This window comes from Peromyscus eremicus, chromosome 23 (assembly GCF_949786415.1).
Source record: "Peromyscus eremicus chromosome 23, PerEre_H2_v1, whole genome shotgun sequence".
Classification (NCBI taxonomy): domain Eukaryota; kingdom Metazoa; phylum Chordata; class Mammalia; order Rodentia; family Cricetidae; genus Peromyscus; species Peromyscus eremicus.
In genome coordinates this window covers 34,595,407-34,613,683 of record NC_081438.1, presented here as the reverse complement: position 1 = coordinate 34,613,683, position 18,277 = coordinate 34,595,407, and the positions used below count along the sequence as shown (strand labels likewise).

The following is an 18,277-nucleotide window of genomic DNA, read 5'->3' as shown; positions in this document are numbered from 1 at the left end:
ATTTTTATTATTACTTTATTCGTATGCATGCTTTGCCTTCATGTATGTCTGTGCACTGAATGTGTGCAGTGCTTGTGGAAGTCAGAAAAGGGAAATGGAGTTACAGAGGGCTGTAAGCAGCCATGTGCATGCTGGGAATTAAACCCAGGTCCTCTGAAAAAGCAGCAAGTGTTCTTACCTGCTTAGCCATCTCTCAACTCCCCAGTTCTAGACATTTCAGTCCATCGTTAAAATATAAGCCATGTTGTAACACGCTCCCTCAACACACTGTTGTTTGCAGACGATCATTTTCTTTGTCTATTCCACTACAAGAAAGTTGTGAACACAGCTAGCTTTTCACCTGTTCCCTACTGTGTCCCTAAACCCCACAACAATACTGGACACAGATATGTTTAACATATCTGTCTGCCGAGCAAGAGAAGGCAGAAAACTTTTGGAGAAGCTCCAATGATGTGCCCAAGTTCAAGCTGGGCCAGCCACATTCCCATGCACGCCATGCTAGCATTTCATTAACAGTCTAATAATAATGAACTTAGGAGTAAATCTATAATTTCAGATTTTTATTGGGCTTCAAATTTATTTTACGGTCTCATTACTTTGTATATAAAACACAGCCAAAGATAGCTACCATGGGAAGTATTTTCCTTTCTTTTTCTTTTTCATACAGGTCTCACTCTGTAACAAAGCTGACCTGTAAGTCCCTGTGTGGAGAGGCAGGCAGCCTCTTGGCTCAGCTTCCTGAGTGTTAGGATCAGAGTCCTGAGCCACTGTACCCATAGCAGCAGGAACTGGATGCTGAGAGAAGCAGGGGACTCACATCTTGAATCACAAGCACAAGCAGAGAGAGCACAATGGGAATGGCACAGGCTTTTTCATTCTTAAAGTCCACTTCTAATGACACACTTCCTCCATAAGGCCACAACCTTCTCCACACAGCACCACCAACTGGGGAACATTCAAATGCCTGAGATGACAGGAGACATGTCATTCAAACCACCACTTTGGCATACGACCCTGGATAATCCCAATTACGGCTAACTCATTTTTCCACCTGAAAGTTCCACCATTGTACGAGGAATGCTATTGATTTTACTTCCAGCAGAGGATCTGTGTTATTGCAAAGCTCACTTAAAAATGGTCTTTGCTCTTGACAGGCACAGCTCCAGTGTCCTTCCTCAGAGACAATGACAGTTCAGTGGGCTGTCAAAATCACATGAAATGAGTAACAAATGCCCAAAGGAGGCTGGCACCGGCTGGGGCCCTCTCTTCCTATACACATCTTCCAGGTCTAAGAGCAATGACAGTACCCTGAACTTTGTCCAGCTAGGTCACCTGCTCTCCTGAAGAGCAGTGTGCTTAGGACAGCGCCCTGCTATTTTCTAAGCCAGGTGATAAGAGTGCTCCCTTAGCACGTAGAAAGCCCTGGGTTCCATCTCTAGTGCAGCATAAACTGGGTGTAGTGGTCTTGCCTGTAATCCCAGCACTCTGAGAGTAGATGAGAGAGAGGATCAGGAGTTCAAGGTCTTCCTTAGTAACACTGAAATCCACTTGCTGTAGTAAGTCTGGCAGGACATCCAAGAACACCACCTGAAATGTCCAGCACCCCTACTCTGGAGGCGGTGAGGGAGGTGAAGGCACAAGTGAATGTAAGAAAATTCATTCTCTACTCTCGAGCACCTCAGCTCACAGCCTGGCCTCAAGCATACTCATAAGCCTACCTTCCACCCTCCCCATTTATCCCTCCCAGCAAGTCCAGCCTGCCTCTCCCACTTCAACCCAACATGGCACCATGCTTCCAGGCCTGGCTTGGCCAGTCCCACCTGAAGAAAGTCGACCTCTGTAAATTTTACCTCCAGGCAAAGCCTCTCTTAGGATCCCAATCTGACTTTCTGTACTTCTCTGGGGTGTGGCTCAGTGGCAGCTCTTTCACCTAGCGTGGTCCAGATCCCTGGCTGCATCCCTAATACAGTGAACATTCCGGGGGGGGGGGGGGGGGGGGGGAGGTGCATCTGGCAAGACGGCTGACAAGATGGTTTACTGGGTAAAAGTGCTTGACACCAAGCCTGACGATCTGAGTTTGACTCTTGGAATCTACATAGTGGAAGGATAGAATTGACTCTGGAAAGTTTCCCTCTAACTTCTACAAGTGTGCCACACTTGTACACGTGCACACACCCAAATACTTACAACATACACACACAATTAATAAATTTAAATTACAATTTTAAAAAGTCAAACAAAACTAAATTTTCTCCCAGCACATCACCATGTTTACCTGAGGTTGGGAGCAATTGGGGTCTCAGCAGCAGCACTGTCATTGGCCACACAAATCTTTATTTAATTAGCAGTTAGATTCATTTAAGAAAGTGAAAATAATTACTGGGCTGAGGAAATGGCTCAGCTGGTAAAGTATTCTGCTGTGTAAACATGATGATCTGAAGCTGTATCCCAAACATCCACATAAAAAAACAGGGGCCTGGAATTCCAGCACTGCAGGGAGGGGTGGGGGCAGGGCACACATAAAGACAGATCACTGGAGCTCACTGGCCAACCACCTCAGCTGAACTGGTGAGCCAGGTCAGGGGAGGGACTTCGTCCAAAAAAACAAGTGGAAGAGTGATTTAAGAATACATCTTACGTCAATCTCTGGTTTCCACATGCATACATACATGTAGACAGACAGACAGACACACACACACCCGTTTGCCAGGCACTTTTGTATGTAAAACAATGGCTTTATGCCCTCATCACCATTTCATAGATGAAATGAATTTTTCAGGTGTGTCTACCCGAAACTGACAGGCCAGGTGAGTCACCTGCAGGTACACTGGGCAGGGCAAGCTTATCATGCTGGAATTCCCTGAGTATGAAGCACAGCTCCCAGAGCTCCACACACATTCAGTACATTTTTGCTGGATGAGCAATCCTCAACTGAAACACTCACTGCTTGGTGTCCTGAGAGAGCATCATGTATCCACTATGGCAAGTTGTACAAACCCTGCAGTCATCTTTCAGGTTGTGTCCCCAGCACAGCCACCATCAAGTCAAGCATTATAAGCTGGCCATGGCAGACCTGCCACAAACTCCTTCAGCAGAGCTGTCACACGCTTTCACAAGTGTTCCAAAGTAAGGCTGGTAACTGTATATGGATTACTTAAATGCAAAATGATTCTCCCTTGATTATGCAGATATTATCAGTGAGCACGAGTGCTGTTTGGTGACGACTAAAAAGGCCAGCGTCCATTCAGGTTTGTGACCTAAGAGCAGAGGGAGACAGCCAGTCTTTTGTGGCTGCAGTGGCTTAGGACCAGGTTTAGGACCAGAGGGTGGCTCCTGCCTTTGGACGATATTATTCCATTCAGAATGGCCTGTTTCTGAGAAGGCAGGGGTATGCATGGAGGAACAGGGCTCCAGGTACACTTGAGGCCTGCTGGGCCCAGGGGATGCCCTGTAGTCTGTGTAGGTGGGCACCATTTTCCGTTCTCTAGCCTCCCAGCTCCTGAGGCCACCTGACTACTCCTACAGTGCAGTCTCTGCACAAACTGAGCTTAGGGTAACCAGACTTCGGAACCCAGTGAGGGTCCAGTCTTTACTGCCGAGGAACCAATCTGTGAGGTTTTCTAGGCTCAAAAGGGTGAGCAGAAGATGGCCCATGGGGATGAATGTCACTTCACCCTAACAGCCTTAACCCTGGTATGAGACTAACCACACTCACACACCAAGCAATGACAGAGCTTTTCTTGGTGTCAGTTCCTGCCTTCCAGCTTGTTTGAGACAGGAGCTCTTGCTTGCCACTGCATATGCCAGGCTAGCTTCCAGGAATTCTCCTGTTTCTACCTCCCATTCACTGAAGGAACACCGGGGTTACAAACTACAAGCTACCGTACAGCTTTGCACTGGTTCTGGGGGCCTGAACTCAGTTCTTGATGCATTTACAGCAAATGCTTTTACCAACTAAGCCCCAGAGAAGTAGGCTTCTGATGAGCAGGCCTAAGCCCTCAAATGCAGGTACAGGTGTTCATTTACTGGCCCTGAACTCACCAGTCACGTTAGTCACACATAGCTAGAGGAAAAGGAAGCTAAATTCAAACTGACAGGGGAAACTGAAATGATACTAATAAAATTCCAAAAGGAGGGGGCTAGAGACATGGCTCAGAAGAGTGCTTCCTGTTCTCCCAGGACTAGAGTTATCCCCAGCACCCACTGCAGCTCACAACTATCTGTAACTCCCTCTTCAGGGCCTCCATGGGCACCAAGCATGCATGTGGTACACGGAAAGATGTAGGTAAGCAAAAACACCCATACACATAAAATAAAACTGGGGGGATCCAAAAGAAGGAAGAAAGAAATTTCCAAATACTACACTAACTAGGATAAGCATTATGGACCACATGTTCCAGATTAGGATTGCAGGTTAGCAAGCATTTAACAATAAACTATTTGCAAGAGACTCAAAGCAGAGAAGAGTGAATGAGTTACACTTGGCCAAAAGAATTAAATTCTAGCATCGAGAAAGCCATTTTGACCAGATTATCATCATAGTGCTTTACTGTTACCAATGCTTTGAGTCTTCAAGGGAACCCTTCACAATAACAAAAAGTTTAAGTTTTAGTAAGTCATACCAAGTCTACATCTGTACCTCTCACACACAAGGCAACAAGAAGTATAAAGGAAAACCACTAGAATTATCAGGAGAAATCAAGAAAATGCATAATCAGCACACAAGGTTCTTTTAATTATTATTTTGTGTTTTCTGTGTGTGGTATGTGCATGCATGTTCATGTGTGTGCATGAGGGTGTACCAACTGGTATAAATAGGGTATCAAGAGTCCTCTTTTATTGCTATATACCTTATTTCCAGGAGACAGGGGTCTTCTTCTATTGCTATATGCCTTATTCCCATGAGACAGGGTCTCTCAATGAACCTGGAGCTTAACATTTCTCATCTAGCCTGGTGACCATAGAGCCACAGGATCCTTAAGTCTCTGTCCTCCTATAGTGATGAGGTTAAAGACACGCATCACTAGATTAGTTGTCCAGGGGATTTGAAGTTAGGTTCCCATGCTTGGACAGAAAACGCTCTTACCTACTAAGCTATCTCCCCAGGTCCTAGGGCAGTAGATTTTAATATACCTCTTTCAGTAATAATAGAACACTTCATAACCCTCACCCCAAACTGAGGAGGATATAGATTTGAACAAAGGTATAGATTGACTCAAAAGCTCATAAAACACACATGAAATAATGTCCGAATACTGACTGGTGTTTGAGTGTACATGAATGAGTCCAGGCATGCATGTGCTACCATTTATATAGAAAGACAAAAAACAAAGGGCTGGAGACATGGCTCAGAGGTTAAGAGCACTGACTGCTCTTCCAGGCGACCTGAGTTCAATTCCCAGCAACCACATGGCGGCTCACAACCATCTGTAATGAGATCTGATGCTCTCTTCTGGCATGCAGGCAAACATGCAAACAGAATACTGTATACATAATAAATAAAAACAAAACAAAAACAAAAATACTGATCCTAAAGATGAATGCAACCTAGAAGATAGCTTTGGTTGGCTGGGTGGTAGTGACAAATTCCTTTAATCCCAGAACTTGGGAGAGAGAGGCAGGCAGCTCTCTGTGAGTTTGAGACCAGCCTGGGAGAGTTCCAGGACAGCCAGGACTGTTACATAGAGAAACCCTGTCTGGAAAACACTGCCACCCCAACATACACAAAAAGAAGACAGCTATGGCACTGATTTAACAATAAAGCAGAAAAGCATCTTTGCTGCTATAAACCAAACCACAGGGATCTAGGGTCACAGTGAAAGAATCCAACTAAAGCTAATCAAACTTACTGATTAACTTTCCTTGGGAAGTGGCCACCTCTGCCAAGGATAGAAATATCTGAAGTATATTTAGGAGTTAAAGCTAACTGGACACTATAACCTGCTTTCTTTTATAGCAGCAGAATGTTATCTGAGTGAACTGGGATTTATTTTGGGGTACTCCCACTTCTCTGTACATAGCCAAGGAAGTTTTAATGTTCTGAAAACTGAGACAATGCAGAGAAATCAATTAAAATCTGGCAAATTCAATTATATTCTTACCACTGTTTTTTGAAAATAACAATTATTATGTGCTAAAAATAGGCTTAAGAGATGAAATATTCTGCACTGGGGAGAAGATGTTTATTCAAAATCTTCACACAGAAATTGTTATTAAAAGTATTCATATACGTGTATGAAGAACAATCTTTCTAACTATCAACATCAATGTTACATGCCTAGAAATAAAAAATGCCTTTTTTTAGAGTGTCTCACACAGCTCCAGCTGACCTCAAATCACTATGTAGTTGAGGATGACCTTGAACTCCTTTTCATCTAATTTAACAATATAAATGCATACAGTCACCATTTTCAAAATCGAGATGGGCTGGAGAGATGGCTTGGTGGATCAAGTGTAAGGACCATAGTTTGAATCCCCACTGCCCATATAAATGCTGAGTGGGTGTGGCAGCCTGCCTGTAATTCTAGTGTGTGGAAGGTGGAGACAGTGGATCTCTGGAGCAACATGGCCAGCTAGATTAGCTGTATGTGAGGGCTCCAGGTTCAGCCAGACTGCCTTAAAGACTAAGATTGTAGAGAGTGACCGGGGAAGACAACTGACATCACCCTCAGGCCTCCACATGCATCTGCACACATGTGCCCTTACACATGCAAACATGCATACACATACACACATATACATAAGCACGAAAGAAATCATCTGAATGACTAGTGGCATTCTGTTGGTAAGAGTTTTCATGGGTTATCTTGATGGGTAAAAAATCAATTTGAAAATGCCTGGTTGGTGTGAAGACCTTGGGCCCTGGGCCGGGTATGGAGGATCCACACTCTAGCTCACCCACACAGTGCTACCTAGTGCATGCTTAAACTCCATGAGCCTTCTTTCAGTCGTATGTACAATACTGACAAATACTAAAAGCTAAATCAGAGATCTGTAGGATTCAACATGGTAATAACAGTAAACAGCTCAGCTTGGGGTCAGGTACAGCGAACACTAGAAAGGTAACAAAGGTAACGAGCTAACATACCACAAAGTTCTTCAATGGGTAGATATTAAAGCCAGACCCATCCACCATTTCTGGGAGAAAAAAAAGAAACTGGCTGGGCAGTGGTGGCACGTGCCTTTAATCCCAGCACTTGGGAAGCAGAGCCAGATGAATCTCTGTGAGGCCAGCCTGGTCTACAGAGCGAGATACAAGACAGGTACCAAAACTACACAGAGAAACCCTATCTTGAAGGGAAAAAAAAAAAAAAAAAAAGGAAACTGCAAATACCCCCCTCGAACACTTTAACTTGAATTTCTACTAAAAACTTACCAAGTCGCAGAACTCAAACACCAGAAGGTAGGGAATTGCTTCCACGCACTGCCCGACACACTGAAGAACATTCGGATGCTGAAGAATACTGGTAAAAATAAAAGCCACAGAACTGCTCATTAAGAAATACGCTAGTGCTTCACATTTTAACATCACAATGATTTCAATTACAGCATGACAAACTCAAAAGGTCACATCACAACTGGGGATGGTGACATATGCCTTTAAATGCCAGTACTCACGTTCAAGGCCAGCCTGGTTTACATAGCTAGTTCTAAGCCAGCAAGGACTACACAGTAAGATGCCTTCTCAGGGCCGCCTGCATTCTGGGCAAGCAAGCGCTCTACCACTGAACTACATTTCTTACCCAAAGTGAGTCTTTCACAATGATTCTGTATCTTGCAAGCTTGCTGGACTTGATTATTTTTCCTAGATTTTTGTAATGGATTCCTTGGGATTTTTTACATAACCCTGTATTTCCTATCATGTCAAGTGTGCTGCTCATGTTCAGTGAAGTGTCTCTGTGATGGTCGGCTTGAAGTTCTGTCATCTCACTGCTCTTGTCTTTTTTCTTTCTTTCTTTCTTCCTTTCTTTCTTTCTGTTTGTTTGGTGTTTCAAGACAAGGTTTCTTTGTGTATCCCTGGCTGTCCAAGAACTCACTCTGTAGATCAGGCAGACCTCAAACAGACAGAGACCCATCTGCCTCTGCCTTCCGAGTGCTGGGATTAAAGGTGTGCGGCACACCACCACAGGCCTGCTGCCTTTTCTTATTCAAGCTAAGTGGTTAAATGGTTCTCAACTGACTTGTGGGCACTTTGGGTCTAATGAGACTGGTTTTCTGGCAGAAGTCTCAAAGCAGTTTTAGGAATTTAATTTTCAGAACCACAGGCTGGTTGCAGAACACATACGAAGGCTTACTTACTAGTAAGGCTCTCCATTTTTCAGGAAAGTATCTTGTTCCTTTGGGCTTGCACTCGCTTTCAACTCCTTCACTATGACTCTTGCTACGCTGGTGCCCGTGTACGTCTCTCCCAGGAGGACCTAAAGCAAACAATGGTTGTCCTTGTCACTTCTACCAAAAGATAAAGAAGTATGCCTCACTGAGTCGGAAACAGACTGAGGGAAAACAAGTAACAACCAAATGGCTTGCTACTCTGCACACCAACTCTCAAAGCTTAGGAAACTCCAACACTTATCTGGGTATGATAGAGTACGAATGTAGCCCCACACTGTGCAGGCTGGCATAGGAAGACAGAGTTCATAAAAGGCTAGCCTGGGCTATGAAGAGATATCCTGTTGAAAGAACAGGAAGAGGGAGAAAGGAAGAAAGGGAAGGAAGAGAAGAAGAAAAGGAAGGGAGGAGGGCGGTCCTAGAAGGGCCATTTTAAGCAGTCACCAGGCATTTAAACATTCATGTAATGTATCTTTTCTATTTACTTGGAAATGAACCATGACGCAACAGCAGAACCATTTGTGAGCTCCATCCGAACAACTCAAGCACTCCCTCCTCTAAGAGCACTCCAGGCACAGTTACCGGTCTACACACGTGAGGCCATCGGCTGACAAACAGCCAACAACAATCATCACACGGAAATGAAAAGTACAGGGGATTCTGACGACATGAGGCCTTTGACTTGTCCCAAAACTTCACAGAAGAATTCCACTCCCCGAGATTCAAAGGTGAAGTGAGTTACCTCCTAAGAACTTGCTACAAGGAAAAGGTTAAACAGAGGACAGAACAAAAGCATTTCCAAACACAGCTCATCTCAGGCTGATGGCAAAGTAAAGGATTATTTAACTAGTAAATGACCAAGATCAACTGACTTCCTTTTGAAACAGTTTTTAAACACTGAGGAGATGAGAAGAATCAGGTGGTAAAGTATATGAGGACCTGAGTTCAACCCTCAAAACCCACATAAAGAAGCCAGGTACGGGGATGAACCCTTGCAATCAAAGGTCCGAGGAGGCAGAGATAGGGAGGGGCTCCTTGGAGCTTACAGGCAGCCAGCTACCTTAATCTAGCCTAACTGAAGAGCTCCAGATTGAAGAATTCCAGGTTCAGTGAAAGACTCTCTCTCAAAAAATAAAGTGGACAGCAACTGAGAAGTCAGCATCAACCTCTGGCCTCCATGCATGCACAGGAAACATACACCATACACGGGGAGAGAGACAGAGTTATAGACAGAAAAAGATCATTTAAATATTTGTGTAAGGTAGATTAATTTTAATGTAGAGATTAGAATAAAGACCTCTACAAAATTAAGTGGGTTTACCAGGAGTCTAAGGGACAATAACTTCTGAGTATCAGCTAAATCACAGTCTTTGCTCTAATGAGTCAGCCTGTATCTATACAATAAGCATCACTTCCACCAAGTGGAGGAACAATGGTGGGCTACTGCATCTGCCTGACTCCGCTTGTTTCTCTCTGCCGTCTGTCACTGTGAGCATTCTTGGTGTCCAGTGTCTGCAGAGACCAGACAACCGCCCCATACTTTTCAAATTGTATCTAATGTATGCACAGGCATACATAACACAGCACTTGAGAGGTAGAACAACCTCTAGTCAGCTCTCCCACCGTGTAGGTTCCAGGAACTAAATACATAGACCATCAAGCTCAGTAGCAAGCATTCTTACCTGCTGAGCCAAACCACTGGATTTTTTTTTAATTTGTATGTTTGTGAATGTGAGTGGTATATGTGGAGTATGTGGATTGCATGTGCCTGTGGGTGAGCAGAGGCCAGGAGGGTGTTCTCTAGCCTCTCCACCTTACTTCTTCAAGGCAGGATCTATCCCTGAACCTAGAACTAGCATTTTTCAGATAGGATGGCAGCCAGCAAGACTTCTCTCCTTCGGTGCTGTGGTTACAAGTGTGCACAGGACCATGACTGGGCTGTTATGTGAGTGCTGGGATTTGAACTCAGGGCCGCATGCTTATGCAGCAAGCATGCTTACCGGCTGAAGCACTCCTCCAACAGACCTTTCCATCCTTTTATCTTACTTGCAAACATCTTTCCTATAATCCCAGTCACTACTCCCACAGATCTAGACCTTGCTAGTAAACACCTTACATTCCAGACCCTGAATTCTGACCTCTACTTTCTCACAAGTCTCTTTACCTCAAACTTACTTAGCTCTGCACTCTAACTCTACCTACAAGCAGTCAACCTGCCCTGCAAACCCAGTAGCCTCCCTACCCATCACTAATCCCTTGTTCCCTCTCTAAAATATACCAGCAGCTTAGCCAGACCTTGGTGCTTGCTAAATTCAACTACTATAAAAAACATCAAAAGGAGAGGAAAAATTACAGATGATTACTACTGCCATTCTAAATGTATAGGGTTTCTGAGCACCCACGCCCTAAGCTGGGCCATTCTCCCCAATGACTCTCACACGTTCTATGCAAACTTCCACACATCATTCCCCTATTCCCCTAAGGAGAGAACTAGCCTCCCCACTGAAGACAGCAGAAGTAAACTTTCTCATTCTGACACCCATGGGTGCACCTGTACCCAGACCTACACCATCTGCTTCTGCCCCAATGCAAGAAAGACACCGCCTCTGTTTCTAAGACCTAATTTTCAAATGTGCTACTGACCCCTGACCTCTTGTTTACCAAGGACTTTGCTCTCACAACTGTCCCCTTCTCTCCCACACCCTGACACAGAAACAGGTTGAAGTTGCTTCTCAACCTCCAAAATAAAGCACATCTGGGTGTGGTGGGGCACCCCTTCTCATGCCAGCAATTGGGAAGCTGAGGCAGAAAGATCAAAAGGTCAGATACATAGCAAGACTCGGTCTAAAAATAATATTATATAAAAGAGGTAAAGCTCACAATGTCTCAATCCTAGACAAAGAACTACAGGGAACTCAGGAATGTGGAGTGGGAGAAGTAGTCTTCTGCAGAGAGGAGCACACCACTGGGTTATCCAACACCAAATGGTCAGCCCTGAAAACACACATACAAGGAACATACAGACTGATGCTAGCAACAGCTGGAACTAAGTCCCCCGCTTTCATCTTGGCACTCTGCAATGTAACTGCCAGGCAGATTCTTCGATTAGGTCATGGCTTGACTTTCAGGAAAATCCAAAATCAAAATCTTTGGATGTATTCAGTGTCAGTGCTTACAATCTAAACTGGTTTAGATGCTATACAGGGAAGAGAGACAGAAGAAAGTAAATAATTAAACTTGAAGGAGGACATCTTGAGCCTAGGAGTTCAGGGCAATCTGTCCAATAAAATGAAAGTCTTAATCCACACACATCCCCCCTCCCTCACCACCTCCAGAAAAAATAATCATAAGAACCAGGCTCAGGGCTGGAGAGACGCCTTAGCGGTAAAGAGTACCTGCTGCTCTTCCAGAGGACCCAGGTTCAATTCCCAGCACCCACATGGTGGCTAACAACCATCTGTAATGAGATCTGATGCCCTCTTCTGGCATAAAGTCATACACGCAGATAGAGCACTCACACATAAAATAAATAAATAAATCATTATTTAAAAAGAAGAAGAGGAGGAGGAGGAGAAGGAGGAGGAGGAGGAGGAAAGAAGAAGAAGAAGAAGAAGAAGAAGAAGAAGAAGAAGAAGAAGAAGAAGAAGAAGAAGAAGAAGAAGAAGAACCACCACCACCACCACCACCACCACCACCACCACCACCACCACCACCACCACCACCACCACCACCACCACCACCAGGCTTAATGGCAGGCAGATCTCTGTGAGTTTGAGTTTGAGGCAGCCTGGTCTACATTGTGAGTTCAAGGACAGACAAAGACACACAGTGAGACTGTCTCAAACAAACAAATACACAAACAAACAAACAAACAAAAGCCACAAGAAATTCCAGAGAACGTCCATCCAAGCTCATTTTGTCATGTGAGAAAATGGCCAGAAGGTGCCATTTATAAACCTTCATCAGATGTCTAATCAACTAGTCTCCAGAGCTGCAAGAAAAAAATTTTTGCTTGGAAAGCTATCCAGTTTATGGTATTTTGTCATAGCAGTCAGAACAGAATGAGACAACCTCCTAGAAGGTTATGCACCCAGCATAGCTGAGCTCATGCCACCTCAGAGTTGCAAAGGTGATGAAAAGTCTTACTAACACTACAATGTCTACAGAGAATATGTAGTGTCACATGACCCAATTCCTAATTAGCTTTAAAACATCAACTGTATAATCAGGAAGGAGTAAAAGAAAGTAAGGAGCACTTTACCTTTCCAAACCAGCCACTTCCAATTTCCTGTATATAGTTTAGACTGTGTCGGGCAACTTGAGACTTCAACCCTTCTGGGGAAAAAAAAAGAGACAGAAATTATTAAAAATATAAGCATCTAGGGAAGCCAGGAAGAGTCATCATGGTGGTGCAGGTTTCTGACTCCAGATCTTAGGAAGACTGAGGCAGGAGGATCACGAGTGTGAGGCCAGCCTGGACTACATGATGAAACTTTGTCTCAAAGCAACAATATACATATACAGACACACAGATACAGACACACACACACACACAGGCACATACAGATATCTAACTAAAATAAAAAAGTAAGGGTTGAAGAGATGGCTCAGTGGTTAAGAGAGCTTATTGCTCTTCCTGAGGACCCAAGTTTGGTTCCTAGTACTGACATCAACTTGCTCCCAACCACCCGCAACTCTATCTCCAGAGAATGTGATGTGCGCGCGCACGCGCACACACACACACACACACACACACACACACAAATAATGAAAATAAATCTTTAAAATAAATGTCAAACACATAACCTGTAAAGCAAAAATACTGGCATAAATTTAGTATTTGTGCTAATAAGAACAAATACATTAGTGTCTCTTTCAAATTAATGACACAGAGTCTTAAGTTTAAATGCTGACAATATATTTTTGATACCTTGTTTTTTTAATACTATCTTATACTGTTGGTTTTGTCTTGTTTTGTTTTTCTTGATATAGTAACTCTGTCACGGGGACACTATTGAGTTGACCAATATAGACATAAGGGGAGTTCCAGAAGGAAAAAAAAAATGGTAGAAAATGGCCTGCTACTGCTACAGGACATGCATCTCCATATCCAAAATGATCAGCAAACTCCAATAACACTGAACTCAGAGACCACATCAAGACCCTAACAATCAAACTGTAGAGAGACAGAGAAACCTGGGAGGACAGAAATGACTCATTGTGTACACAGGATCCTAAATAAAACTAAGAGCCAATTAGTCATCAGAAATGGAGGCCAGAAGGCAGTGGGCTCCCAAGATAAAGTGCTGGAAGAAAAAGACCTTCGAACTAAGAATGCTATATCTGGCAAAACCACATTCCCAAAATGAAGACCTCTCAGATAAGCAATGCTGGAGTTTGCTACCAATATGCCTGCCCTGCAATAAATAACTGCTAAAGGGATCCTTTCAGTATGTGATCAAGGGACAATGAACAGAAACTCAGAACTGTAAAAGGTGGTGGTGCACACCTTTAATCCCAGCACTCGGGAGGCAGAGCCAGGCGAGTCTCTGTGAGTTCGAGGCCAGACTGGGCTACAGAGTGAGTTCCAGGACAGGCACCAAAACAACACAGAAACTTTGTCTCGAAAAACAAACAAACAAACAAACAAACAAAAAAACAAAAAAAAGGAAGGAAGGAAGGAAGGAAGAAAGGAAGGAAGGAAGGAAGGAAGGAAATGTAAGTCTCCACAGCACAACTGAAGAGTTAAGTATAAAACCAGCATCATTGTATTACTGGGACATAGTTTCTCTTCTTTATTTCTTACATGATTTAAAATACAAACGCTTTAAAAAGTTATAACCTATGTTAAGAGATATAAAATGCATAAAGATGTAATGTGTGATAAATTTTACTTGTTTTTAAGACAAGGTCTCATGTATCCTAGGCTAGTCTTTAACTCTGTAGCCAAGGATGACCCTTGGCTACATTCTTCCACCTCTACCTCCTGAGTGCTGAGATTATAGGCATGCACGACCACATAGTTTTGTGGTTTTATGAGGTGATGGGGATTGAACCTAGGCTCTCACACATGCTAGGCAAGCACTCTATTGACTGAGCCACCTTCCCAGTCCAATTGGTGAAACAGCCATCAATTAAAGCTCAATTGTTATAAAGTATGATGTTAACTGTAATCTTCACTGCAATCATCACTATTTAAAAAATAAATAAATAAACACAAAAACACAGAGGAATTGAAGAGACAGCTTGTGGTTAAGATCGCTTGCTGCTCTTCCAGAGGATCTGGGTTCTAGTCCACTCACATAATGGCTTACGTCTGTAACTCCAGCTCTAGGGGATCGATTCCTCTGCCCTCCACTGGCACCTGCACTCGCATGTACATACCCATATGCAAATATGCACATATACAAAATTAAAAATAATAAAGACAAATCTTTTCCAAAAGGAAAAATATTAATGTTAGGATTTAAAAAGCAACTCAAACAAAAGTGGTGAAGTGATTTTCTTTAAAATAGGTGTCAAGGTTGACAAAATGGCTCACTGGGTAAATGTACCTACTTGCCAAACCCAATGACCTAAGTTCTATCCCTGGAAGGCACAAAGTGGAAGCAATGAACAAATTCCCAGGAGCTGTCCTCAGACCTCCACACACGCACTGCACCCACATCCATACACTAAATGAACAAATACATGAAGGCAATTTTGGTGCCAAGATTGGGCTGGAGAGATGGCTCAGCAGTTAAGAGCACTTGCTACTCTTCCAGAGGACTCGGATTTGCTTTATATTTATTTATTATTTGTGTGTATGTGCACACCAGCTTGTCTGTATGTGTACCATCAAATCCTCTAGAATTGGAGTTACAGGCAGGTGTGAGCCTTCTAGTGTGACCAAACCTGAGTGAGATAGTTCGCCAGTTAAGAGCACTCACTGGTTTTACAGAAGACTGAGGTTTTGGCTCCCAGCATGGTGGTTCACAACAACCCTTAACTCCAGTTCCAGGAGATCCAGCACCTTCTTCTGGATTCCATAGGCACCAGGCACCCATGCAATGCATATACATAAATGTAGGCAAAACACCCACACACACACACACACACACATAACTAAAAATAACAAAAATCTTTTTTTAAAAAAATGTTAAGGTGCCACTACAATTCAATGAAGGAAAAACCAGAGTCTTCAGACAATGTTCTTGGGACAGCTGGATAACCATATGTTATTAATTAAACTCCAAAACTAAACTCTAATATCCTATCCTTGGCCTTGGGAGGTAGATTAGTCAGTAGAGTACTTGCTTAGCCTGCTAAAACCCCCGAGTTCCAGCTCCATGAAATTAGGTATGGTGGCACTCACCTGTAATCCTAGCACTTGGGGGGAATGTGGAGATTCAAGATCATCCTCGACTACAAGAGTTGAAGGACTACAGGAGATCACAGATAGCTAAAAACCAAACAATAAAAAATGCCTTTCCCTACACTATATAAAAAATTAACTCAAAACAGATCACAGGGGCCAGCATAATGACTCAGTGGTGAAAGGTGCCTGCTAACAAGACTAACTACCAGAGTTCAATGCCCAGAACCTACATGAGAGAACTAATTCCCACAAGTTGCCCTCTGCCGTGTGCACCCACACACATATATGCACTTCTCTGTCTCTCTCTCACACACGCGCGCGCGCACACACACACACACACACACACACACACACACAAAAGGAGGAAGGCAAGGGAGGCAGGAGGGTGTGGAATGGAGGGGGTGTCAATCGATCATGGGGTAGAAAGATAGCTCAGTGCTTGCTGCTCTTGCAGAGGACTCAGACTCAATTCCCAGCACCCACTTGGAGGTTCCCAACCATCTATAACTCCAGTTCCTAGGGACTGACATCTTCTTCTGACCGCTAAGGTCATCAAGTATGCCTGTGGTGCACACATATACACTTAAATATATAAAAAATAAAACAAATAAATCTTTAAGAAAAGAGATCAGATTAGAGAGCTACATTTAAAAGATGAAACTATGAAACTCATAGAAGATACAGAGATATTAAATCTTTAGGATCTTGGATTTGACAATGGTTTTTAACTATTATGAAATTATGAATTTCATATAATTGTGAAACAAATACACATGTAACAGAAGGGGAAAAATAAACTGGATTTCACGGAAATAAAAAAGTTTTATGGGTCAAAGGAAATTTTAGAGAGTGAAAAGGAAAGCCCGATGACTGTAATAATCTGTGCAATCCCATGCTACAGCTGAGCTACTACAATGAAGACGTGACACCGGGACAATGAACACACACGTCAGCTACGAAAGAGAACAGAAAGCCTCGGCCAGACCCACACATGTACGAGCACAGCGCTCAGGAGGACCAAGCATTGAGTGACGCTAAAAGAAGCAGAGATCTACTAAGACCAGACCTGGATCCCACACCCAGAAATCAACTCAAGATAGGCTACAGATTTCACTTAAAATGTAAAAAGTAAGGCTGTGAGTGTAGTTCAATGATAGAGTGCTTGCCTACCATGCATGAGCCTCTGGATTTAATCTTTAGCACCACAAAAGAAGTTCTTATCATAATAAGTAGTTTTAATTTTTAAAAGATTTATGTGTATGAGTGTTTTGCCTGCATGTATATATGCACACCATGTGCATGCATGGTGCCAGAAGAGGAAATGGATCCCTGGAACTGGAGTTACAAGATGGTTGTGAGTTCTTAACTGCTGAACCACCTCTCCAGCCCAGCAACATTTTTTAAAGTGCAATTTTGATGATAGATTCCTTAAGACACAAAATCTCTAAACACCTAATAAATCCTGAATTCTTTTTTTTTTTTTTTTTTAAGGCAGGGTTTCTTCTGCGTGACAGTCCTAGCTGTCCTGGAACTCACTTTGTAGACCAGGCTGGCCTCGAACAGAGATCTGCCTGCCTCTGCCTCCTTAGTGCTAGGATCAAAGGCATGTGCCACCACGCCTGGCCCAAATCCTGAATTCCTATTAAAAAAAAAAGTCAATGTGCTTTACTGAAATCAAGAGACCCTTTAGGCCGGGCGGTGGTGGCGCACGCCTTTAATCCCAGCACTCGGGAGGCAGAACCAGGCGGATCTCTGTGAGTTCGAGGCCAGCCTGGGCTACCAAGTGAGTTCCAGGAAAGGCGCAAAGCTACACAGAGAAACTCTGTCTCGAAAAACCAAAAAAAAAAAAAAAAAAAAAAAAAAAGAGACCCTTTTATTAAAAGCTGGAAACTGGACAGAGAGGTACTGGGAGGCAGGACAGAGAGTACAAAGCCATCCTTGGCTACACATACAAGACCAGCCTAGGCTACATGAGATCTTGTCTCAAAAAATTAAATATAGCATCTAGGAAGATGATTAAAGTGCTTACTGCTCAAGCATGAAGAACTGAGTTCAGATCCCCAACATCCACAAAAGTCAGTTTAGCAACTGTGTGCCTGTGATCCCAGGCTGGGAGGGAGGGAGGGAGAGAGGGAGGGTGTGTGTGCGCAGAAAAAGACCCTATCTCTAAATAAATAAATATATAAGTTGGAGAGCAATAGAGGAAGACACCCAACATCAACCTCTGGCCTCATCACCCACAGGCATGAATGAACTAACTCTCTCTCTCAAAAAACAAAAAAACTAAATGTAAAGTAATAAAAATAAAACCAGGAACCATGTTCATCAAAGTCTTTTTCTTGTATTTGTGGGGTTTTTAGTGAAATACTTTGACATTCCTTACTGGATTTTATTTTAGTGGCTATCATGGAGATTATAGTTAACATCCTATATTTATAACACTCTAATATATGAATTCACACCACCTTATTCATAACCAATAACATAAAAATCCATGCCTGACTAGCAGGAATATAAACTATACAACTCCTGAAGAAGAGTAAGCTGGCAACATCCATCAAAAGTATAAGATGGCCGGGTGGTGGTGGTGGT

The 18,277-nt window shown here is 43.2% G+C and overlaps 1 protein-coding gene across 1 annotated transcript in view; it reads right to left on the bottom strand.

Annotated features, from left to right (window-relative positions):
• Lmtk2 (lemur tyrosine kinase 2) overlaps positions 1 to 18,277 on the bottom strand; it is a 69,129-nt gene that overhangs the window by 38,373 nt on the left and 12,479 nt on the right. Inside the window, exons 4-6 of the mRNA XM_059248969.1 lie at positions 12,590 to 12,663; positions 8,299 to 8,417; positions 7,376 to 7,463 (exon numbers count right to left, since the gene is read on the bottom strand). Of these exons, the coding sequence (XP_059104952.1) occupies positions 7,376 to 7,463; positions 8,299 to 8,417; positions 12,590 to 12,663 (281 nt within the window). The remainder of the gene's footprint in view (positions 1 to 7,375; positions 7,464 to 8,298; positions 8,418 to 12,589; positions 12,664 to 18,277) is intronic.